Genomic DNA, 22,361 nt, shown 5'->3' on the forward strand with positions numbered 1-22,361 from the left:
ATAGATAGATAGATAGGTAGATAGATCGATCTCCTAGCTCTGTCCAGTAAAAAGGCCTAGAAATAGTGATCATCCCAGTGGTGATGAATGCCATTAGCACCCAGGCTATGGTACATAAATAATACTTCTTACTAAAAGAAACCAAGACTCCTAAGAGAAATAGCTGATTGCGGATTTGGGGCTAAAAATATACTAGATAAACCTGGCAACATCTTATTATTTCAGAAATCCAGAAAGCTTTAAGAAATGCTGCTATGGGGTCCCTGGGTGGCTTGGTCATTAAGCGCCTGCCTTTGGCTCAATTCATGATCCCAGGGTCCTAACCCCACATCAGGCTCCCTGCTGGGCGGGAAGCCAGCTTCTCCCTCTCCCACTCCCCCTGCTAGTGTTCCCTGTCTCGCTGTCTCTCTCTCTGTCAAATAAATAAATAAAATATTTTTTAAAAATATGCTGGAGTTAATAGTAGGGTTCAAGTAATTAAGAGACAACTTGAAGAGGCTCCCACTTGAGCATTTGTAAATGTAATAACTGCAGTAGATTGAAACCCATCAGATATGTTGAAGTCCATGAATTCATAATTGTACCCAAGAAAAAAAGAAACTTCTTGGTCAACTTTGGAAGATGCGAGGGAACCAATTCATTACTGTGAAAACTGATAACAAAGAGAAAGAAACAAACATTTATCTGCCCTTCCTATCTGAACCATACCTCAAGGTTACCAAAAAGAGATGAGGGGGAGTTCTCTTTACAGAAGTATTCTATTTAACATACCAAGAAAGGATGACAGAACTGGAATATTATCATATTGCAATCTTCTCAATGAATTAATAGGTCTAAGCAAAGATCATCAGTTTTCTTCTTTTTTTTTTTTTTAAGATTTTATTTATTTATTTATTTGTCAGAGACAGAGGGAGAGAGAGTGAGCGAGCGAGCACAGGCAGACAGAGAGGCAGGCAGAGGCAGAGGGAGAAGCAGGCTCCCTGTACAGCAAGGAGACCGATGTGGGACTCCAACCCAGGATCCTGGGATCATGACCTGAGCCAAAGGCAGCTGCTTAACCAACTGAGCCACCCAGGCGTCCCAGATCATCTGTTTTCTAAAGATCACAAGTAGGCAGAGAGGCTGGCAGAGAGAGAGAGGGAAGCAGACTCCCTGCTGAGCAGAGAGCCTGACGTGGGGCTCAATCCCAGGACCCTAATATCATGACCTGAGCCGAAGGCAGAGGCTTTAATTCACTGAGCCACCCAGGCGCCGCTCCTAAGTAGTTTTTAACATCATGAAAAGAAAGACAGCCAGGTAGTATGTGGCTCATGGTGGAAGCACACAAATTTTCTATCAGATATACTTGATGAGGTCTCGAGATCTAACTACCACTATATAGGAAATACTAGGGACAAAGGGACTTGTTAAATGACCCCATTTGGGGGAGGGATATTATAATCATCAAAATCCAGACTATAAAACACAATAAGACAATTTCTTCAACAAATAAAAGGGAACAGGGAGAAAATAAGAGAGCCTATCAGTTACAAGAGACTTAAGAAATATATCAACCAATTTTAATATATGGGTCCTTACTTGGGTCCTGATTCAAACAGATAAATTTTTTCAAAACTTCTTTGAAACAATCAAGGAAATGTAACATTGATAACTGGATATTAGGTGAGAATAATTCTTTTGATGTGGTAATGGTATTATATATATATATTTTTGTTTTTTCTAAACCCTTCTGTTTTAGAGATATATACTCTGAAGTATTTGTAGGTCAAATCATATAACATCTATTACTGGTTTTGAAATAATTCAGCAGGGAAAGGGAAGAAAGAGAGGGATATTGATGAGACAGGATTAGCCATGTGCTGGTCTTGAAGCTGGGTGATGGTGTGCACATAAGGCCTAATTATACAATTCTGTTTTTGTATGTGCTAAAATTTTCAGTAAGGAAAGTTCTTTTAACAGGGACCTGGGTGGCTCAGTCAGTTAGCGTCCAACTCTTGATCTCAGCTCAGGTGTTATCTCAGGGTCTTGAGTTCAAGCCCCACATTGGGCTCCATGTGGGGCATGGAGTCTACTTTAAAGAAAGAAGAAAAGTTCTTTTTGTTTTTGTTATTTTAAGATTGTATTTATTTATTTGACAGAGATTACAAGTAGCAGAAAGGCAGGAAGAGAGAGAGAGGAGGAAGCAGGCTCCCTGCTGAGTAGAGAGCCCAATGTGGGGCTCGATCCCAGGACCCCGGGACCATGACCTGAGACAAAGGCAGAGGCTCTGAGCCACTGAGCCACCCAGGCGCCCCATTTACTTTTAAAAGTAAATGGTGGGGGCAGTGGGTAGCTAAGTTGGTTAAGTGACCTGATTTCAGCTCAGGTCATGATCTTAGGGTGCTGGGATGGAGCCCTACTTTGGGCTCCACTCAGCAGGGAGTCTGCTTGAGGATTCTCTTTCCCTGTGCCCCTCACCTCCGTTTGTATGCTTACTTGCTCTCTCTCAAATAAATAGATAAATCCTTAAAAAAAAAAAAAAAGTAAATGGGAAATTAGATGTAGAAACAGTGAGGGCTGGATCATAAGCTTGCTGGTGAAATCTTGATTGCTTCAAAGAGTAGCTTAGTTTTTTCTTTTCTTTTTTTTGTTTGTTTTTTTGTTTCAATCAGTAGTTTTTTATTTGACAGGAAGAGAGAGTGAGAGAACACAAACAGGGGGAGCAGCAGAGGGAGAAGGAGAAGCAAGCTCCCCGGGACTCCATCCTAGGATGCCAGTATCACAATCTGAGCCGAAGGCAGACCCTTAACCCACTAAGCCACCCAGGTGCCCCAAGAACAGTTTAGTCTTAACTAAGATCCTGAGCAAATGGAAGCATATTTTGTTTGTAAAAATAATGGAAACTTAAACATGGTGAACTCTTCATAGGTCATAAATCTTTTCACTGATGGAGAATGTTTAGATAGACACGAAGCATTAGGAACAGCTTAAAGTATTAAAAATTCCAGGTTTTAGGAACTTAAATCTAATAGGTTTCATTAAAAGTCTAATTCCTGGTTTATGTAACATCATAATGAACATTGGAACTAACAATATTTTCTGTGGTTAGAAAAAGTTCTATTGGGATTCCTTGGATACAACATATATAAAGAAGGAAGAAAACTGATAAATTGAGAATGTCAGATGGTACAACTACTTTGGAAAACAGTTTGCAGTTTCTTAATAACCTAAATATACAACCACCGTATGATTCAGCTATTCTGTTCTTCTAATTACCCCAGAGTAATGAAAGCCTATGTCAATACAAGACCTCTACACAAACATTCATAACAGCTTCATTTGTGATAGCCAAAAACTGGAAAAAATTCAAGTAACTCAAGTGTCCCTCAGTGTCTTGATAGGCAAATTGTGGTATGTTCATGCAAGGAAATACTACCCAGTGAAAAATTTGGCAAGAGTGTTGATGGAATTGTTATATATCTTGATGTTGATGACACTTAACATAACTATGCACATTTGTCAAAATTGGCAGAACAGGGGCACCTGGGTGGCTCAGTTGGTTAAGTGGCCAGCTCTGGGTTTTGGCTCAGGTCATGATCCCAAGGCCCTGAGATCAAGCCCCGCATTGGGCTCCTTGCTCATGGTGGAGTCAGCCTGAGGATTCTCTCCTCTCTCTCTACCCTTCCCCCAAGCCCAACTATCAATTAAATAAAAATATCTTTTTTTAAAGCTTGCAGAACAATTCACAATGAATTTTACCTTAAAAAATGAAAATAAGGATTTATTCTAAACTTTCTGTGAAATTAGATTTAAGATTTAATCTTACATCCTAATTTTGTTTTCTTCAGTTTTTAAAATTATTATTAGGGTATAATTTATATTTGGTAAATAATTATGTGCCCCTTTGTAGTCAGTCCCTCTCCCTACCTACCTCCAGCCCTTGGCAAATACTGATTTGTTTTTGTCCCCATGGGTTTTACCTCTTCTGGAATGCCCTATAAACTGAATTAGATAATAGATAATTTTGAGGGGCCTGACTTAGTTCAGTTAGCATAGTTCATTTGAGATTCATTCACGCCACTGTATGCATCTATAGTTTAGTCCCTTTTACTCCTCAGTAGTATTCCATTGTATGAATGTTTCACATTGTTTGGATGAGAAAGATTTAGGTTTTTTCTCGTTTTTTAGTTTTTTTGTTTTTTTTTAAATATTTTATTTATTTATTTGACAGACAGAGATCACAAGTAGGCAAAGAGGCAGGCAGAGAGAGAAGAGGAAGCAGGCTCCCTGCTGAGTAGAGATCCCAATGCGGGGCTCAATCCCAGGACTCTGGGATCATGACCCAAGCCGAAAGCAGAGGCTTTAACCCACTGAGCCACCCAGGCGCCCCTCGTTTTTTAGGTTTTTTTAGGTTTCATTGTTTTGGGTTTTTTTTTAAGATTATTAAAGTAATACATGCATAATTGGGTAAAATGTAAGCATGGTTATAAAAACAAATGTCCTCCCTCTTCATCACCCCCCCCCGATCTATCTCTAATTTAACTTTTCTTACAGTTTGAAACATATTCTTCCATAAGAAACATATTCTTTTTTCTATACTCATAGGTACACACAAACCAGCACATGTGTATACACGTACATGTATATCATTGAGGATGCTCTTCTTTTTAAAAAATTAGATCATAGGGGCGCCTGGGTGGCTCAATGGGTTAAGCCACTTCCTTCAGCTCAGGTCATAATCTCAGGGTCCTGGGATCGAGCCCCACATCGGGCTCTCTGCTCAGCGGGCATCCTGCTTCCCTCTCTCTCTCTATCTCTGCCTGCCTCTCTGCCTACTTGTGATCTCTCTCTGTCAAATAAATAAATAAAATCTTTAAAAAAAAAATTAGATCATAATGAATATTTTGTTCTGTAGCTTGCAGTCTTTGCTCAACAGTATACCCTAAAACCTTTTGTGCCTGCTCATATAGATCAACCTTGTTTTTTTAACAGACCTATGATAGTCTATAGTGTGAACGTACCTAATTTTGTTAACCATTCTCCATTGTGGCACTCTCCAGTTTTTGCCTTTTACAAATGGTTCTGCTACTAACTTTTTATACAAAAGTCTTGATTATCCTGTTTGAGCATTTCTGTAGATTTTTGGAACTGAAATTACTCAAAGGCTTTGTGTATTTTATATATATATATATATATATATATATATATATATATATATACTAATCAGTTGTTCCCAAATAGGTTTTATCAAATTATACCTTTAAAAATATTATTTGGGGGCACCCGAGTGGCTCAGTGGGTTAAAGCCTCTGCCTTCTGCTGAGGTGGTGATCTCAGGGTCCTAGGATCGAGCCCCGCGTTGGGCTCTCTGCTCAGCAGGGCCCCTGCTTCCCTTCCTCTCTCTCTGCCTGCCTCTCTGCCTACCTGTGATCTCTGTCTGTCAAATAAATAAATAAATAATCTTAAAAAAAATTATTTGGTAATATGGGATATTTTAGATGATATATAGTAGAAGCTTTTTGCCTTGATAGACTTGTTTCAATCCCTCCTGTAGTAACTAATCATATGTTCTGTTCTTAGATATCTCTAATCAACAGTATCATAAAAGATTAAAAAATAAAATTGTTTTCCATCACAAATTCATGCACATTATCTTTCTTTCTAATACCCTCGTATATTCATTTCTAAAGAAGGCAGTATGAAAAGTTCAGTTACTAAACAATGTAATTGCCATTTTAACCATTGTAGCTTAACTAAGATGTTTTTTATCATGAAAAAACAGAATATAAATCTACTGTGGTTTTTCTTCCCCAGTCTGAGGATTACTATGACATGAGGCGGCTGTATACAATTTTAGGGTCTTCTCTATTTTACAAGGTAGGTTGAAACTTGAAATTTTTATAAATGTCCAACTGCTATATGAACAGACCTAAAACAAATTTTCTCAAACTTCTACAAACATGAAAATACATTTCTTACTTTTCCTTTGAAACTTGTTACTATTAGATTAAGGTCTTTAAAAAAAAGCAACAACAACAACAACAACAAAAACCAAGATACTGGTACCTACATATTTACAAATACAATAAATATTTCTGATGTAAATGATCTAAAGCAAACTGATCTAACCTGATCTAAAGCATTTGTGGATGTGTAAAGGAGAAACAATACTCAAGGAACCAAATGTGTAAGAGAGAAAAGCAATATTTTAATGATTTCTTTTTACAGCAGTGAGTGTACTTTTTTCTTATCTTCAACATAACCCTGTATCTTTTTAGTAGATCTAACAATTAGTTGACTTCCATATACAGCAAATTAAGCATCAAATGAATTTAAGTATTTTCATATTTCAAGATTGTTAAACACAATTTAAAACCTATCTAAAAAAGAATCTGACAAAACAGCAGGGTACACAGTGAAAACTAGGTCTCTCCTCACCTTACCTCTTGCTTTTGCTTCTCTCCTCCACTTTCCATCCTCAGAATTCAGTTCTTTTCTAATGTTGCCAAACACTCGGGCTTATGTTACTCAGGTGATCTGGTTTTGCTCTAAAATCTATCTGTTGTAGACTTGACTTTTCATAAATCCTGGATCTCTAATTGACTTCAGGAAAAAAAAATTTATCTTTACCGTATCTATTCCATTTGAAACTGGAATATTTTAAGCCAACTGAAGTACCTATGAAACTCTTAGAAATATGGCATTATTGCTTTATATCACTAGTTGACTTTTGTTCTTTGTGGTTAAATTCAAGGGTTATTTGATATGCAGTCATTTGCCTAAAGATGATCTTATTGATATTGCTGTATACTGTCGCCACTACTGCCTACTGCCTTTAGCAGCAAAACAAAGAATTGGTCAGTTGGTTATATGGAGAGAGGTGTTTCCTCGACATCACCTCCAACCTTCTACAGACTCAAACACTGAAGTCTTTCAGGAACCTGAAGGGAGATATTTTTTGCTAATAGTTGGCTTGGTAAGTTTACCTTGGTTTCTGTGTGTGTGTGTGTGTGTGTGTGTGTGTGTGTGTGTGTGTTTTGGCCATTTGAGGGGTTTTTTGGCCATTTACTATCTAAATATATACTCAAACAAACATAATAATTTAAAATTATGAGCATTTCAGATACCAGTATTCAAGAAAATGTTATTTGTCCCTTATTCCTTTTCTTTTGCATCCCTTTAATGCTTGTGGAGAAATTAATTAATGAAACCCAGAATAAGATTTTATCAGGTCCTTAAGATCTTTTGTTCATATTTCTATAGTGGTTTTATCCTCTTGTTTGTCTTGGGAAATAGAGACATGAAAAGGATATAGAATGAGAATAAACATGGGATTGTAAATAAAAGGACTTCCAATAATTGTGGCTCTTTGAAAGCTACCTTGTGACATGCGCCAAAAAGTAGTAGTTGATGGTATACCAGGAGAAGGCAATCTGATTGAAGATTTGTTTTCAAGGACAGTCAAGCAGCACTGAAAATAACTAATAAAGGGAAAGAGGAGTTTTTAAAAATCATATGATTATGCCATATGTTGTTAGTATTCATAAATGTGTACATGCATGCTACATATAAACATTTTCATGTAGCTAAAGCTCTATTAATATTCTTTTCTTATAGAAGCACTATATGTTATGTGTGCTATTAGAATCTGGAGGCTGCTCATCCAAAGCTATTGGGAATCCTGGACCCGACTGTATTTATGTGGATCAGGTCAAAACAACCCTTCACCAACTGGGAGGAATAGATTGTCGCATCAGTGAACAGCTAACAGCTTCTCCCAGCCCCTGTTTGTCTTGTGCTGACTGGTTCCTTACTGGATCACATGAAAAATTAGATAGTTTGACGACCTCACCTATCCTCAGTAGGCTACCAGGTACTTCCAAGGTAGCAACCTCTCCAACATGCAGAAGAATTCTTTTTGGTGACTATTCCTTAAAAGCACGTAAGCCCAGCCCTTCTCGAAGCAGTGGAGGATCTGACAATGGCTGTGAAGGTGGAGAAGGCATTGGCCTGAGCCCCCATACTACACCAGATGCCATATGGAAGCAAAGAGAATCTCGGGGCTCTGATGGTTCGGAGGAAAGTGGGGCCTTGCTTAAGGTGTGTGTTCATTCAAGTGTGTACATTGAGCTAAGCTGTCTTGCCAGTTCTTATTTTATTTTATTTAAGATGTTATTTATTTATTTGATGGAGAGAGAAAAATCACAAGTAGGCAGGGAGGCAGGCAGAGAGAGAGAAGGGGAAGCAGGCTCCCTGCTGAGCAGAGAGCCCGATGTGGGACTCAATCCCAGGACCCTGAGATCATGACCCGAGCCGAAGGCAGAGGCTTAACCCACTGAGCCACCCAGGCACCCTCCAGTTCTTATTTTAAAAATGCAAGAAAATTTTTAATTTAATGTTGGGATCATTCTTCATTTGAACTACTGGTTGTTTTGGTTACTGTTGGCAAACCAGTGATTTGGAACCAAAAAGAGAAAAAAATATCAAGTAATAAAATAGTAGCATCCAGGACAGCTGCTTGACACTACTTACAAGTAGGAAAATTGCTTAATCCTGCTTTCCCTGTTCATCTTCCTTCCGTATTCACAGTGTTAAGTGAAAACATCCTAGTTGTGGGGGATTTTACTATAAGCAAATTTGACTTTAATAGGAAAACTACTGCATTATCTTTTTCCTAGTTGTGGGGGATTTTAGAGGGCTGGTCTGGCTAAATAACCAATAAAATATTCAGCAGAAACAAAAAGAAAATCAGAAACTTATATATAAGTATATAATTGTAAAAAATACATGTAAGTGTATACTTGTAAATATTTGTGTGTATATGTTATTCTACAGATTTTTATAGGAGTTTTTTGTTTTATTTTGTTTTGTTTTTACCTGCCTCTGTGAAGGTCTGGTCTCCATAGTCAAGAATTTAAAATGTGATTATAAAATAAAGAGAATGTTCAGTTTTCAGGTTGTTTATTTTTATCATTTTTCCATTTTTTTCTCCACGAAAATACCATAATATATCCAAATGATCATCAAAGTAACCACACTGGGGGATGTTATGCTTATTCTAATGATGCTTCTCTTTCAAAACATTTTTGAAACTCTTATTTGGGTTGTTGGAGGCAATGCCAAACAAAACATAAAAAAGGAGGAATCTGAGAAGGGGCACAAATAAGATCTGAGATTCTGAGTGTCATGGCATAAATAGCCATAGATTCCATCTTCTAGTTCCAAACAATGCAGAACTCTTGGGAGCTTAGGTAGATGTATTTAGGAAATAAATTCTTACTATATTCATTATCCGGTCAGTGAAATTGGTAGGAAACATAATTTAGGAGGTAATAGATTTAAAGAACCATGAATAGTTCCTAAGAGAGATTGAATTAATCCCTAGGATTGAGCCATTCAACAAACTTGATTGAACACCTACTATGTGCCAAGGGCCATGCTAAACAGAGGAGATACAAAGATGGATAAGACACAGCCCATGCCTGTGAGAAGTACAAGTCTAGAGAAGGAGATAAGTACATATACATATAAAACATAACAAAACTTGATAATGGCTCTGGTAAGTTTTCAGGAAGAACTATCTTGTCCTAAGACATGGTCCCGAGGTCACTGTTAGCAAAGGAGGTACAAGTACAAAGGATGTATAAGGTACAAAGCAAGAGGTACAAGTTAGCATCAAAAATATTTAAAGGAAACTTTGCAAAATAGTAAGTAGTTCTCTTAAAAGGATTATCAGTTTTTACACTATTTCTGCTGTTTGATTCCATTCTTAGATACAAACTGATCTACTTAACTGTATTTTTCAGGTCACTAAAAAGAAGGTTAGTCTTCCAAATCCATTTCATTTGGGGAACTTGAAAAAGAACCTTTCAGAAAAAGACCTGGAAATATATAACACAATGAAGTAAGAAACTTCCTTATAATATTCTTTTTCACTTAAACATTGTGTCTTTAAGAAAGTTTTACAGTAAGAAAGTACAAATCCATACCATATAGAGATTTAATTCAAAAATGTAATTATGATATATCTTACATTATTAAAGGTAATATCTATGCTAATTCACTAATGTTTTTCATTACACGTATAGGAAACATGTACTCCTATTACAAAAGATTAAAAAAACAGAGTAATGTTTCGAACTGTGAAAGCTCCTTTTATCTCCTTTCAATGGGTAACCTCCCTTTTGGGTGTGTATATTTTTAAATTATTGTATTTACATTTTTAGACCTTAGTGGATTCTGTGGTCTGCTCCCCAGATACTCCGTAGCCCAGGGTACTCCTGCCCAGTGTTGGTGGTTGGCGGGGGTGGGGGTAATGAGTGTTAACTACACACAGTTTTCCCTCCCTGGCCTTGCTGTGTTTGGAAGTTTATTGACTCATCCAAGATTATAGTATCTCCCTGGGAATAGCCCACATCCAGTGGCTAATAGATAAGTGAATATAAAGACTTGGCCCTTTGCCTAAATTCAAGACAACTCTAAAAGGCCATCCAAGCTTCAGAGTTCCAGGAGGTATCTGTGAAGACCTTTGTTTTGATTGCGGCTTCTCCTTCGCTCAATCCTGCTTCCTGCACACTTTGTGCCACAGGTGGTGTTCCCCAAGGTTCTCCCTAATAAACTTGCTTGCTGCATATCTCTGAGAGTCTCTCACTTTCGAAAAGAGATGAAACCTCAAACTTACATTAAGTAGAGAATTCTGAAGAAAAAGGAACTGAGTAAGGGGAGCATTTTCAGCAATTTAAATTGTCTAATTATTAAAATATGAAATGTTACATATTCACTTCTTGTGCAGCTATTAGGTGATGACAAGCAGATCTGTCAGGATCAATTAGTATGTAACAAACTCAACTGCACACTTTTATCTGGACAAGCAAACATGTACAAATAAAAATTATACAAAAAACTTCAACACTATGACCTTAATCTTTGAAATGTCTTATAGTAAGTTCAGATTTATAGATGAGAAAAATTTATAGATGATCTCCTTCTCTGTCTGTCCCTGGTTTTAAAAGAGAACCAAGGCCATAAGTCAATAAGAAGGAGAAATTATTCTGATCATGCAGCCTAATTAACAGTTTAATAGAAGTAGAACTAACATGGGTGATCAGGGCAGGCTGTAGGCTGGTAAGAGCTGAAATATGCCTTTTCTTTGTCCTGTGCTTGAGACTGGGGGAAAAGGAAAATAAAAACTGGAGGGATTTCTTTCAAATAGATATTAGAATTAGAATGGGGACAGCTCGAGTGTTTGAGATGCAAATACAGAATTGCAGTCCATATGCTTAAAGATTGCTAATCAGGGGGCGTCTGGGTGGGTGGCTCAGCAGGTTAAACCTCTGCCTTCCACTCAGGTCATGATCTCAGGTTCCTGTGATGAGTCCCACACTGGGCTCTCTGCTGAGCAGGGAGCCTGCTTCCCCCTCTCTCTCTGCCTGCATGTCTGCTTACTTGTGATCTCTCTCTCTCTCTCTCTAATGAATAAATAAAATCTTTAAAAAAAAAAAAAAGTTATGGATGAAGAGGAAAAAGGCAAGGTTTAGTGGTGGAAGCTTCAGAGTTAACTAAACTCAGCCACTTAGCTTTGTGACCTCAGGCAAGCCAGGTAATCTGAGATCCCTGAAGATTGATTCCCTCATAGTTAAAATGAGGGTAGTAGGGGCACCTGGGTGGCTCAGTGGGTTAAAATCTCTGCCTTCAGCTCAGGTCATGATCCCAGGGTCCTGGGATCGAGCCCCATATGGGGCTCTCTGCTAGGCAGGGAGCCTGCTTCCCTTCCTCTCTCTGCCTCTCTCTGCCTACTTGTGATCTCTCTCTGTCAAATAAATAAATAAAATCTTTTAAAAAAAAAAATGAGGGTAGTAATACTATTGAACATCTCAAAGGGTCATTATGAACATTAAGACTAAGGTATGTTGTAGCACTTCCCTGGCACAGAGAGGGCACTGAATATATGATAACTATTATGATGTTGTTGTTGCTGTTATTGTTTTTCTTTAGCTCTTCTTACCACTGGTAGAAATAAGCAGTATATGTAGATTCTCCTGGCATGTCTGAGACCTAAAGATGGAAAAGAAGAATAGAGAAATGAAAATAGTAAGAGAACATGGAAGGGAAGGAAGACTAATGAGGAGTAGTAGAATACAAGTAAATGCCATAGTGTTCCAGAATATTAACCCACTTTGCAGTTGGTAATAATAATTTTATTTTTCTTCAGGATCATCAGTTGGACTGTTAGGCTACTAATTTAAATATGTTTATTTTGTTGGAAGGTGTTCTTATACGTGGTCAACTCTAGACCGATACCTTATTTATGACTTGTAGGTATCTGAACCAGAAAGGAGCTGATAATTTATTACCAACTATGGAGAAAGAGGGGTTTAGCCAATTTGGGTTGTTTAGCAAAGGAACAATTGTTTGCAATTGGTGTGTATTTATCCTCGCCTCCCATGTGATATTTGCCTCCATTAAGGAATTGATAATAGCCCTAGCCTGTATTCTAGTTAAGAAGAAAATGGGACTTAGATGTTTGGCCTAGTTTTCCTGCCCTGATTACATTGCCAATATTATACTGTAGATAAAAGTTTGGAGTCTACAACGTTCAAAATGAAGCAATATTTTTTAAGTTTGTTTAAATATCTTTTCTCTTTTTTCTTGTTTTTTTCTTTTCTTCTTTTCAAGATTAACATCTGGTCCTGAGAACACACTTTTCCACTATGTTGCCTTAGAAACTGTGCAAGGGATCTTTATTACTCCGACCCATGAAGAGGTGGCACAGCTAAGTGGTTCTATCCACCCTCAACTAATAAAGAATTTCCATCAGTGTTGTCTCTCCATTCGTGCAATTTTCCAAAAGACATTGGTAGAAGAGGTATAAATATAGTTTTGTCAATTTTGTTTACAGATCTCTAAATATTCTCTCTAAAAGCTCTTTAATCAGTATGTCCAACAATGACAGTTTTTATTTTAATTTTTTTTAGCAGTCACCCAGTCTAATTAGAGTATACAATCTAACTTGAGGGCCAAAAGGATTATACTCACAATATTTAACTTAAAAGCTTTGTTTCATAATAACTGATTTTAATGCCCTGGAATACTATTCCAAAAAATGGTGGACCTGTGTTTTTTTCTATGGCAAAGTAGAATGTGGTAGTTTATAATTTAAATTGGCCTCTATATTTATTATCTGCGAGTCAGCCATTGCTCGGACAGTAGTATCTACCAGTTGTTAAGTCTGATAATTCTTTAAGTATTCTGTCAGTAGTATAAGGTGTTTTGTAACATAATAGGGTAAGGTACAGCGATAGACACAATACTGTTGCAAATCTTTTAGCCACTTGATTTATTTCTTGCTTGCTTTTTAATCCAGGATGAAGTTTCATTTAATATTTTACCTCTGCATAAGTAATAATGTTATATGTAATTAAAAAATCAACTAGATTATCTTAATGGCAAGGAAAAGTATGTGTTGATTTCTTGAAAGGGATAAACATACAGAAGTTTATTTGTCAGTGGTCAAACATCGCAGAGCCAAAACCAAAAAACAAAACACCCTTCTGAAGATGATTGAAACGTATATAGCAATATGTGTGTTAGGAATGCTAAATTTGAAAAAAAAAATTAAAAAGAAGAATGCTAAAATTGGGGGGACTTGGGTGGCTGGCTCAGTCAGTTAAGCGTCTGCCTTCAGCTGAGGTCATGACCTTGGGGTCCTGGGATCGAGCCTCACATTGGGCTCCCTGCTCAGCAGGAAGTCTGCTTCTCTCTCTCCCTCTGCTGCTCCCCCTCCTTTTGCTCTCACTCTGTCTGTCTCTCTCTCTCTCTCTCAAAAGAAAAAAAAAATGTTAAAATTGTGAAGAACTTGGGTTTAAACGTAGAAGAATATTGGGCTGGGAATGAGGAATTTTATACTGAGCCTGGATTCTTCCTATTTCCTCAGCTATAAAGTAAGTGGCCTGAATTATGTCTTATTAGAATTCATTTAGCAATAAAATTCTGTGTTTTGTAGGATTTTTAAAAATTTTCTTTCTTTCTTTCTTGAGAGAGAGCACACAAACTGGGGGTGGGGTACCAGGAGAAGGAGAGAGAGAATCTTAAGCAGGCTCTTAAGATCATGGTCATCTTCTTCCATGGAGGGGCATTGAAAGAACAATCTAAATATACTCTAATGAAGCTATTTATTACCCTGGGGCAGTGGTTCTCCACACATGACTCTTGGTCTGTCAACCCAGGGCTATTGGAAGCCTTAATTTAGGCCAGGATGTTAAAAGCCAAAAAGTCAGGATGTTGTGTCCTCAGGTTCCTTTTTTTTTTTTTTTTTTTTTTTTTTAATTAAAGATTTTATTTATTTGTCAGAGAGAGAGAGAGCACAAGCAGGGGGAGAGGCAGAAAGGGAAAGAGAAGCAGACTCCCTGCTGAGCAAGGAGCCCAGTGTAGGACTTTATCCCAGAACCCTGGAATCATGACCTGAGCCAAAGGCAGACGCTTAACCGACTGAGCCACCCAGGTGTCCCTGTCCTCAGGCTTCTAAAGTGTCCCCTGTTTATCACCACCTTTTCCTCCAGCCCACATCTGACTAACTGCCTACTTTATCAAAGTCTGTATTCTCAAGGGGAAGACTTATGAACTAGCAAGTAGTTACAATATGTCAGGTAGGTAAGTTTCAAGAGGAATAGTAAGATAGGATAGTATTTGAACAAGGACCTGATGAAGTGAAGAAGGAAGCACGTTAAGTAGCCGGCTGGAGGCAGGGCTTCCAGACAGGGAAAACAAATTCGAGTGCAAAGCTGCAGAAGTAGGAGTGACTGAGAATGCTCGAGCTGGAGGGGAGGAGAGTGCTAGGAGTTGACATGGCAAAGGTTAGCAGGGCCAGATCGCGCATGGCCTGATAGATTGAAGGGCTTTGGGGTTTGTTCTGAAGGAGATGGGAAGCTCTTGGGACAGTTCTGGGTAGAGGAAGGACAGGATCCTACATTTTTGAAAGGATCACTCAGGCTACTACTGTATGAGGAACAAGCGCTGTAGGGTAGAGGGTGGAAGCAGAGACCAGTCAGGAGGCTATGGAACTTCTCAAAGCAAAGAATGATAGTGGTTTCTGGATTCTGGAGGGTGAGCAAAAATGATTTGTTGACGGATTAGATAAGGGTTTTGAGAGAAAGATAAGAATCCAGAGTCACTCCACTAAGTTTTAGCCTTATAAAAAGTCTTTTTAATCCAAATGACTCATTGTTTTGCTAATAATTTAATCAACGGGTAACTTAAAGGGGATGCACGAAAGGAAGAGACATACTGTTTTAAGTATATGTGTTTTCATTTTATTACAGAATCATCTATGAATTTAGTAACCTACTCACTTTTAATCTATTTATTAAGCATCTCCTTATGTACTAGCCTCTGCTGCTTCAAAACACACAAAGATGAACACCATTTGGTCTCTGGCCTGGAAAAAGCATATAATCTACTGGGGAAGACAGACCTACAAACTACTAACGTAATTAATGTAAAGACTAATAATACAGGGCTACAAACAAATGTTTTCTGGGAGACTTTAAGGACACTGTATCCATGAAATCTCTTTTAGGAGACGGTATTTAAACTAAGTATGAGGAAGAATAGAAATTTTCCCACAGACCAGAACAATGTCATTCCAGGCACTTAAGTAGCCAATTCAAATCTGTATGGGAAAACATTTTAAAGTAACATTAGTAATACCAGTTAATAATAATACATATTAATTTACAGAAAAAGAAGGCACTAAATCGTGGAGATCATTCAAGTTCTACAAATTCTGTATCTTCTCTTAACCCTGTGAAAGAACATGGTGTGTTGTTTGAGTGCTCACCTGAAAAGTGGACGGATCAGAGAAAAGCACCACCAGTTATGGCCTACTGGGTAGTAGGGTAAGTGGGGGAAGAAAAGGATTTGAAAGGGAAGTAAAATGTTAAAAAATTGAAAGAAAAATGGTAAAAGAGAAAAGCATTTTAAAATGTAGGCATGGAATTATTAATCTAACTGTAATATATATTTTTAGGCAAGTATGTATGTATGTGTGTATGTATGTAATCTCTACACACAGTGTGGAACTCATGAATGACTCCAAGATCAACTTTCATGCTCTTCTAACTGAGCCAGCCAGGTGCCCCTCTAACAACTATAATATTTTAATACATTTTAGAATTTTTATTTTATTTACTAAGTATCTCCTTTAAATTCCTCTCAAGTCTTTCTCTTCTTACTTTTTCGTTTTTAAAATTTACTTTTAGATTCAAGAATAATTCACATACAGTGTTCTATTATTATATTGTACAGTCTCAGCTGTACAATATAATGATTCTGCAATTCTATAGATTACTCCTTAAGTGCATTCCTTAACCCTACCACATATTTCACCTATTCCCACCACCCACCTTCCCTCTAGTAACCACCAGTTTGTTCTCTGTATTTAAGAATCTGGCTTTGGGTTTGTCTCTTTTTCTTTGTTTTGCTTCTTAATGTCTACATGTGAGTGAAATTGTGTGGTATTTGTCTTTCTCGGACTGCCAAGGCTTTTTTCTATTAAAATAAAAGGCTGATTCAGTACCCTTATAACATTATCGTAGTGATACACTAAAAGATAAGGACTCCACAATTTTAATGCTATTGCTTTCCTTCCGTCCCTCCTGCCCTCTTTTCTTCCCTGTCTCCTTGCTTTACCTCTTCCTCTCCTTCCCCCCACCCCAGTCTACCAACTACAAGAGGCTGCCTGACCGTAGCCCTTGCCCACCTCTTTCCGCCTTTTGTCATTTCCGTCTCCATCCACTGTGCACAGCCACACTGGCATCCGTTGAATCTTATTCCTACAGTCCCTGTGTGAAATGTTCAGCTTCTTAACTTTGGGTGTCTGGTTCCTTGATATTCAGATCAGTGCTAGCCTCAAAAAGAGAATCCAGAATCTCTTTCCTGCATTAAAGTGGCTACTATTATTATTTTCTTGTTTGTTTATGGTCTTTCTCCCCTTCACTAGGAAGTTAGGCTTTATGAGGTCAGGAATTGGATCTGTCTTGTCCATCACTGGTAACTGCAACAGCACCTGGCACATAGTCACTTGATAAATACATCACAATTTAATAAATGGAGTTGTGCTTGACAAAATATGGTGGTGGGAGGCATACATAAGGCAAACATAAAGTCATAGTCATTGCATTCATGGTCCTATACTCACCAGAAAAAATAAGAAATATGCTCAGACATGTATGTATTTCTGGATAGAGTTTTTTTAGATAGATTGAATAAATGAGTTGATACAACCAAATGCTATGGGAGTTCTGAGGAAGGGATAAAAATCTACATTGGGATTATGTAGGAAGGCTTATAGATTCCATTTGATCTGGTTTGAAAATGAATTAGATTTGGATAGAACATTCTAGGAAAAGGATGGGATGAACAAAGACTGAAACAAGGGAAATCATAAGGCAGGGCAGTTAAGTAGACTGATTTGCCAGGATGGTAAGGGAGTGACAGAGGCAAAGATAAAATGGAAGATCAGGTAGGAAAGCTAAGTTAGGGCCACTGTAGAGAGCCTTCAATTCCTTACTAAGGAATTTAATTTTGAGGGAAATGTTGAGGCACTGAAGGTTCTTTGAATTGGGTTAAAGAATTGGTGGAGGAAAGGACAGAGTTAGGTGAGACCAATGTTACTAGATACCTACCATGCAGTACTGAACTATATAACAAACGTTATCCAAAGCAGTAATCCTGTGTGTTGGTCCATGAGATTTAGAATCATCAGAGTCACTTATTAAAATCAAGAGATGCCTTTGGCCCACCCCAGACCTGCCAACAGAATCTAAGGTAGTGGTAAGCTCTTTGTGATTGTGATGTGTACCCAACCAAGCTTGGAAGGAACATCAGCACAAGTTCAAGTCTGTGTAGTGTGATCAGAGCTGTGCTATTGGAAGATTGAGCTGGGAGCAGCAAAGTGTCCCTGGTGTGGACAGAGAGAAAATAGAGATAAAAACAGTTAGGCATACATACAGGTGTATAGCAGAGCCTTAACTACATTCACAATTGGACTAGGAAGAATCAAGAGGTATTGAATTATAATGCAGATCTATATAGAATACAGGAATTTAAGGAAGTCAGATAAAATATACCTGATTTAAACTGTCTGATTTATCTATACTATTACTGACTAAATATATAAAAATTTTAACTCTTTAAAAAAATTAAATAAAGTCTTAGTGGTATTTCCAGTTAAGTATTATCTACAAAAAGAACAATCATAAAATGTTTTGTTGTTGTTGTTTTGTTTTGTTTTGTTTTAAGATTTTATTTATTTGTTTGAGAGAGAGGTAGTGACAGAGAGCACAAAGCGAGGAGGAGTAGGAGAAGCAGGCTCCCGGCTCAGCAGGGAGCTCAGTGAGGGACTCGATCCCAGGACCCTGGGAGTGTGACCTGTGAGCCAAAGGCAGACACTTAACTGACTGGGCCCTCATATAATGTTTTAATAATAATTAACATTTAGAAAGTAAATGACCATGTTTAATAGCTATTGTACTTAATGATGGTAACACATTTGGCTTTATTTTAATAATAATGACTAAATTTAATATTTTAAAACTAAGGTATATGGTAATATATATATTGATAAAATAGGCTATTTTGCTCTGGAAAAATAAAAACAATTGACCTAAGGCATTATTTATTTAAAAATAAATCTAACTGTATTTCCCCTTACTATAGATTTAGATTAGTGGCTTTTATTTCACTATGAATTCTGTCAGAAAGTAAAATAAAATAAAATAAATTGAAAGGTTGGAGTTTTTTGAATTTCTGAAATGAGCGTGTTCTTTTCCTCTACAGGAGACTCTTTCTTCATCCCAAACTTCAAGAACTTTATGTCTGTTTTCATGATTCAGTCACAGAAATTGCCATAGAAATGGCTTTTAAATTGTTCTTTGGATTAACCTTGTAGCTGTGTTTTCTTGATGCATGGCAACTGTGCACAGAACATTGAACGGTATTAGAATTGCTGACACACATATACAAGAAGATATGGGTTAGCCTCTCTTAACTGTTCAGTTTTGAAGATAATATTGTTAAATATTGAGATGATATGCTCTTGGATTTGATGCACTAATCTTATGTCATATTGTGAGACTTGAAGAGATTGTTATTTCCATTTTGGTATATAATGTTAATTTATTGACTAGTTTGAAATAATGTGAAGTGTTTTATATAAAATTAATAGAGGACATATTTATCTTGAAAGAATATGCAATTCATACGTTGCATATTATTTTCAAGACTAATAATGATATCTGGTAAAAGAATCACAAAATCGGGAGGATGTGATCAGGTCCTCTAACTAATTAGTGCTGGGACCGTGAGCAAGTTTTTGTACCTCTCTGAGTTCAGAATTTTCATTACAAATGAGATGACTGTATTGAGACCTCTGAAGTCCCTCTTAAGTAAAATGTGCAGTTTTTTTTTCTTTTTGCCTACTGCTCAGTACCTAAATTTGTCATGTCCAAGTACTGATTCCTTATTACATCAAATACTTTGCTTTAGTTTAACTGTTTTAGTAGATACCTCACCATGGGATAAAAGAACTGAGGACTGAAAATTAAACTTATTTTTCTATTTATTTGATTTTGTGTACTCTTTCGGGTCAGCTCTGTTTTGGCTAGGATATAGTTTTCAAACTATTTGTACATAAAATTTTATTATTTTTCTTTTTATTGAGATATATTCAGGTATGCACACACATTTTATATAGTTCTTGAATTTCAGGACAGCTCTATGTAAATCTTTTTTAAAAACCTGATCATGTTAAAAACACTGAAAAAGTTGGGTGAAAGAAATCCTACGGTGACTTCTGTTAAATACTAATTTTTGCCTTATAAATATGGTTTGTTATGTAGTGGGTTTTCCCAAAGGAAATTAGGTTAATGAACAATAGTTTACTTGACCCTTAGTAGAGAATCAAAACTAATAGGATAAGAATTTTCTTTGGCTATGAGAATTTGGTGGATTGAGAAAGAAGGAAAAACATAACAAATACTGTATTTTTTAAAATTTTATTTACTTATTTGACACAGAGAGAGAGGTCACAAGTAGGCAGAGCAGCAGGCAGAGATAGAGGGGGAAGCAGGCTCCCCGCTGAGCAGAGAGCCCAATTCGGGCCTCCATCCGAGGACGCTGAGATCATGACCCGAGCCGAGGGCAGAGGCTTAACCCACTGAGCCATCCAGGCACCCCTGTATTTTTAATTAACATTTACCTAGTGGATCGTCCTGAAGTCTCAGATGCCCCCAAGACTACAATACTGGGTTTTTTTCTTTTTCAGGACTTAAGCTTTAGAAGGGGAATTATGCCAACACATCTAAAGTTAGTCTCTACTGCCTCCTCAGACACCTGGAACATGAGCCCTCGGGGTTAGAACTAACTGTAAAATGCAGTGATTGCACCCTTTGAAGCATTTGGTCTTCGAAGAAACACTGTTACCTCTGTATAATCATCTTAAGAGATTTTCACCCAGGTATTTAAAATGCAAACCACTGTATTTGTCCTGTTAGTGATTTGTGGGCCTTAACTCTAGCATTTAAATCAGAGAAACAAACTTCGGTTCTTGAAATGTACAAAACAGCTTGAAATATCCTCAGTTTAAGATCACAATATTGGTCAGAATGGTAGATAGACTCTCAACACTGCCTTAGCTCTGCTTGCTACATATATGGGCAATAAGGCACTTTGTTTAAAAGTATTTATTAAATGTCTTAAATTTCTTAACATGTCCCCCGAAACACCATTAGCTATTTTCAGTACGAAGATTTATTAATAAATGTAACTGTTAGTTACCTCAGATTTTCAAACAGACTGAACGAAAACTGGGGTTTTTATTACAAGGGACTTTTTTTGTTTCAATTAATGAAATTTTGGTCTTTTGAACCACTTTCCTGGTGTCAAAACATCTTGAGACCACCACTCAATAACAAAAATAAAAAGACAAAATAGACTACTTGTCTTAATAATAGAAAATCATTTGCTATACCGTAGATACATACTTTAATGTCCATGTTGCAGAGATGTTGCATTTTTTTGAGACATTGAATTTTTAAGAAATAAAACCAAACATTGTGGTTATCTCTAAATGGATATTGAAGTAAGCATTGTAGCTAAACCTAGCTGCCCATTTTTCCAAATATGTTCAGATTCACCTCTGAAAGATCAATTTAATTTTTAGCCAATGAGTGCCTATCTGCCACTTTATTAAATAAAAGGGGACAACATGACAGTGTAAATACCCCAGAGGTGTGCTTTAGCTGATATAGAAATATTCTTAAGTTGAATTTTATTAGCATTCTGTAAATGTTCCCTTTTACCAGACTATAAATGCAAAAGATTATAGAACTATCATTTTTTGAAATATCAAATACTGTTTTATCACCATCATACATCTTTTAGCTGCCCCCCCCAAAATTACATTTTAGATTCTGCACCTTCCACCCTTCCCCCCTCCCTCTCCTTTCTTTAGTGTTCTTTAGTTTGTTTCTTTTTGTCAGGTTAGAGAACTGTACTTAGCAAGGGAGAGTTTCTTATTTGTGCCAAGGAACTGTTGATGGTGATGCATACTGGCAAGATAGTAAATTTGCAGTGCCTGATTTTTATATTTCTGACACAAATGAGAAAAGTCATAAAACCAATTTACTAGGTTTGTCTGCTTTGAACATTCTTCACAATAATATTGTGAATAATTATTTGTTTTCTGTATAAGTTCCCTCTAAATTGTGCACATATCATGTGCTATGAAAGTGTTATTTACTCCTACTACCACCTACTACTACCATTTATTATTATTATATATCCATTGGTTAAAAACCAAGGTATCAGCTAAATCATACTTGCTACTGTACAAAATGTTGGAAAGAAGCTGAGAAAAATATTCAACACTAAACACTTTTGAGAACAAGGATGTATACTTTGGATATTTTAAAATACATTATTAAATGTTACTAAAACTTTATACACTAAACTATGTGAAAATAATTTAATTTTATAGAGTTGTATTTCTATATTCTATATAATTGAAGCTATTTTTATATTGATAGTCTTTAATAAAGATGGTTTGGAGGTTTACTTGCAGTTATGTTGTCTTTTCATGCATTCATCCAACAAATAATTGACTTTCTACTCCGTGCCAAGCTCTGTTCTGGATGCAGGGATAAAGCAGTGAACAAAACAGCTAAAAATTCTGGCCTTCGTGGACCCGATGTTCCCATGGGAAAGGCAGGCCACTAATAAGACAAAAAAGTAAAATATATTGATAAAAGCTAAAGAAAAAAAGTGAAGGAAGAAAATAGGATATGAAGTGTGAGAAATAGGGTAGCCAGGGAGCAGGTTGCTAAGAT

At 36.9% G+C, this 22,361-nt stretch overlaps 1 protein-coding gene across 7 annotated transcripts in view; it reads left to right on the forward strand.

Annotated features, from left to right (window-relative positions):
• The window catches only part of INTU (inturned planar cell polarity protein), an 82,872-nt gene extending 60,783 nt beyond the window's left edge, over positions 1 to 22,089 (forward strand). For 4 of the 7 annotated variants that reach the window (XM_032333370.1, XM_032333371.1, XM_032333373.1 and 1 more), the window contains exons 10-16: positions 5,794 to 5,856; positions 6,734 to 6,955; positions 7,597 to 8,079; positions 9,786 to 9,883; positions 12,655 to 12,844; positions 15,715 to 15,872; positions 18,814 to 20,058. In XM_032333370.1, the coding sequence (XP_032189261.1) occupies positions 5,794 to 5,856; positions 6,734 to 6,955; positions 7,597 to 8,079; positions 9,786 to 9,883; positions 12,655 to 12,844; positions 15,715 to 15,872; positions 18,814 to 18,925 (1,326 nt within the window). In that variant the 3' untranslated portion in view covers positions 18,926 to 20,058. Of the gene's footprint in view, positions 1 to 5,793; positions 5,857 to 6,733; positions 6,956 to 7,596; positions 8,080 to 9,364; positions 9,761 to 9,785; positions 9,884 to 12,654; positions 12,845 to 15,714; positions 15,873 to 18,813; positions 20,059 to 20,299 lie in introns of those variants that run through there. The other 3 variants (XM_032333376.1, XM_032333372.1, XM_032333378.1) reach the window with 3 other exon arrangements.
• The last annotated feature ends 272 nt before the right edge of the window (positions 22,090 to 22,361 follow it).

The sequence above is a fragment of the Mustela erminea genome, chromosome 2 (genome assembly GCF_009829155.1).
Source record: "Mustela erminea isolate mMusErm1 chromosome 2, mMusErm1.Pri, whole genome shotgun sequence".
NCBI classification, from domain to species: Eukaryota; Metazoa; Chordata; class Mammalia; order Carnivora; family Mustelidae; genus Mustela; species Mustela erminea.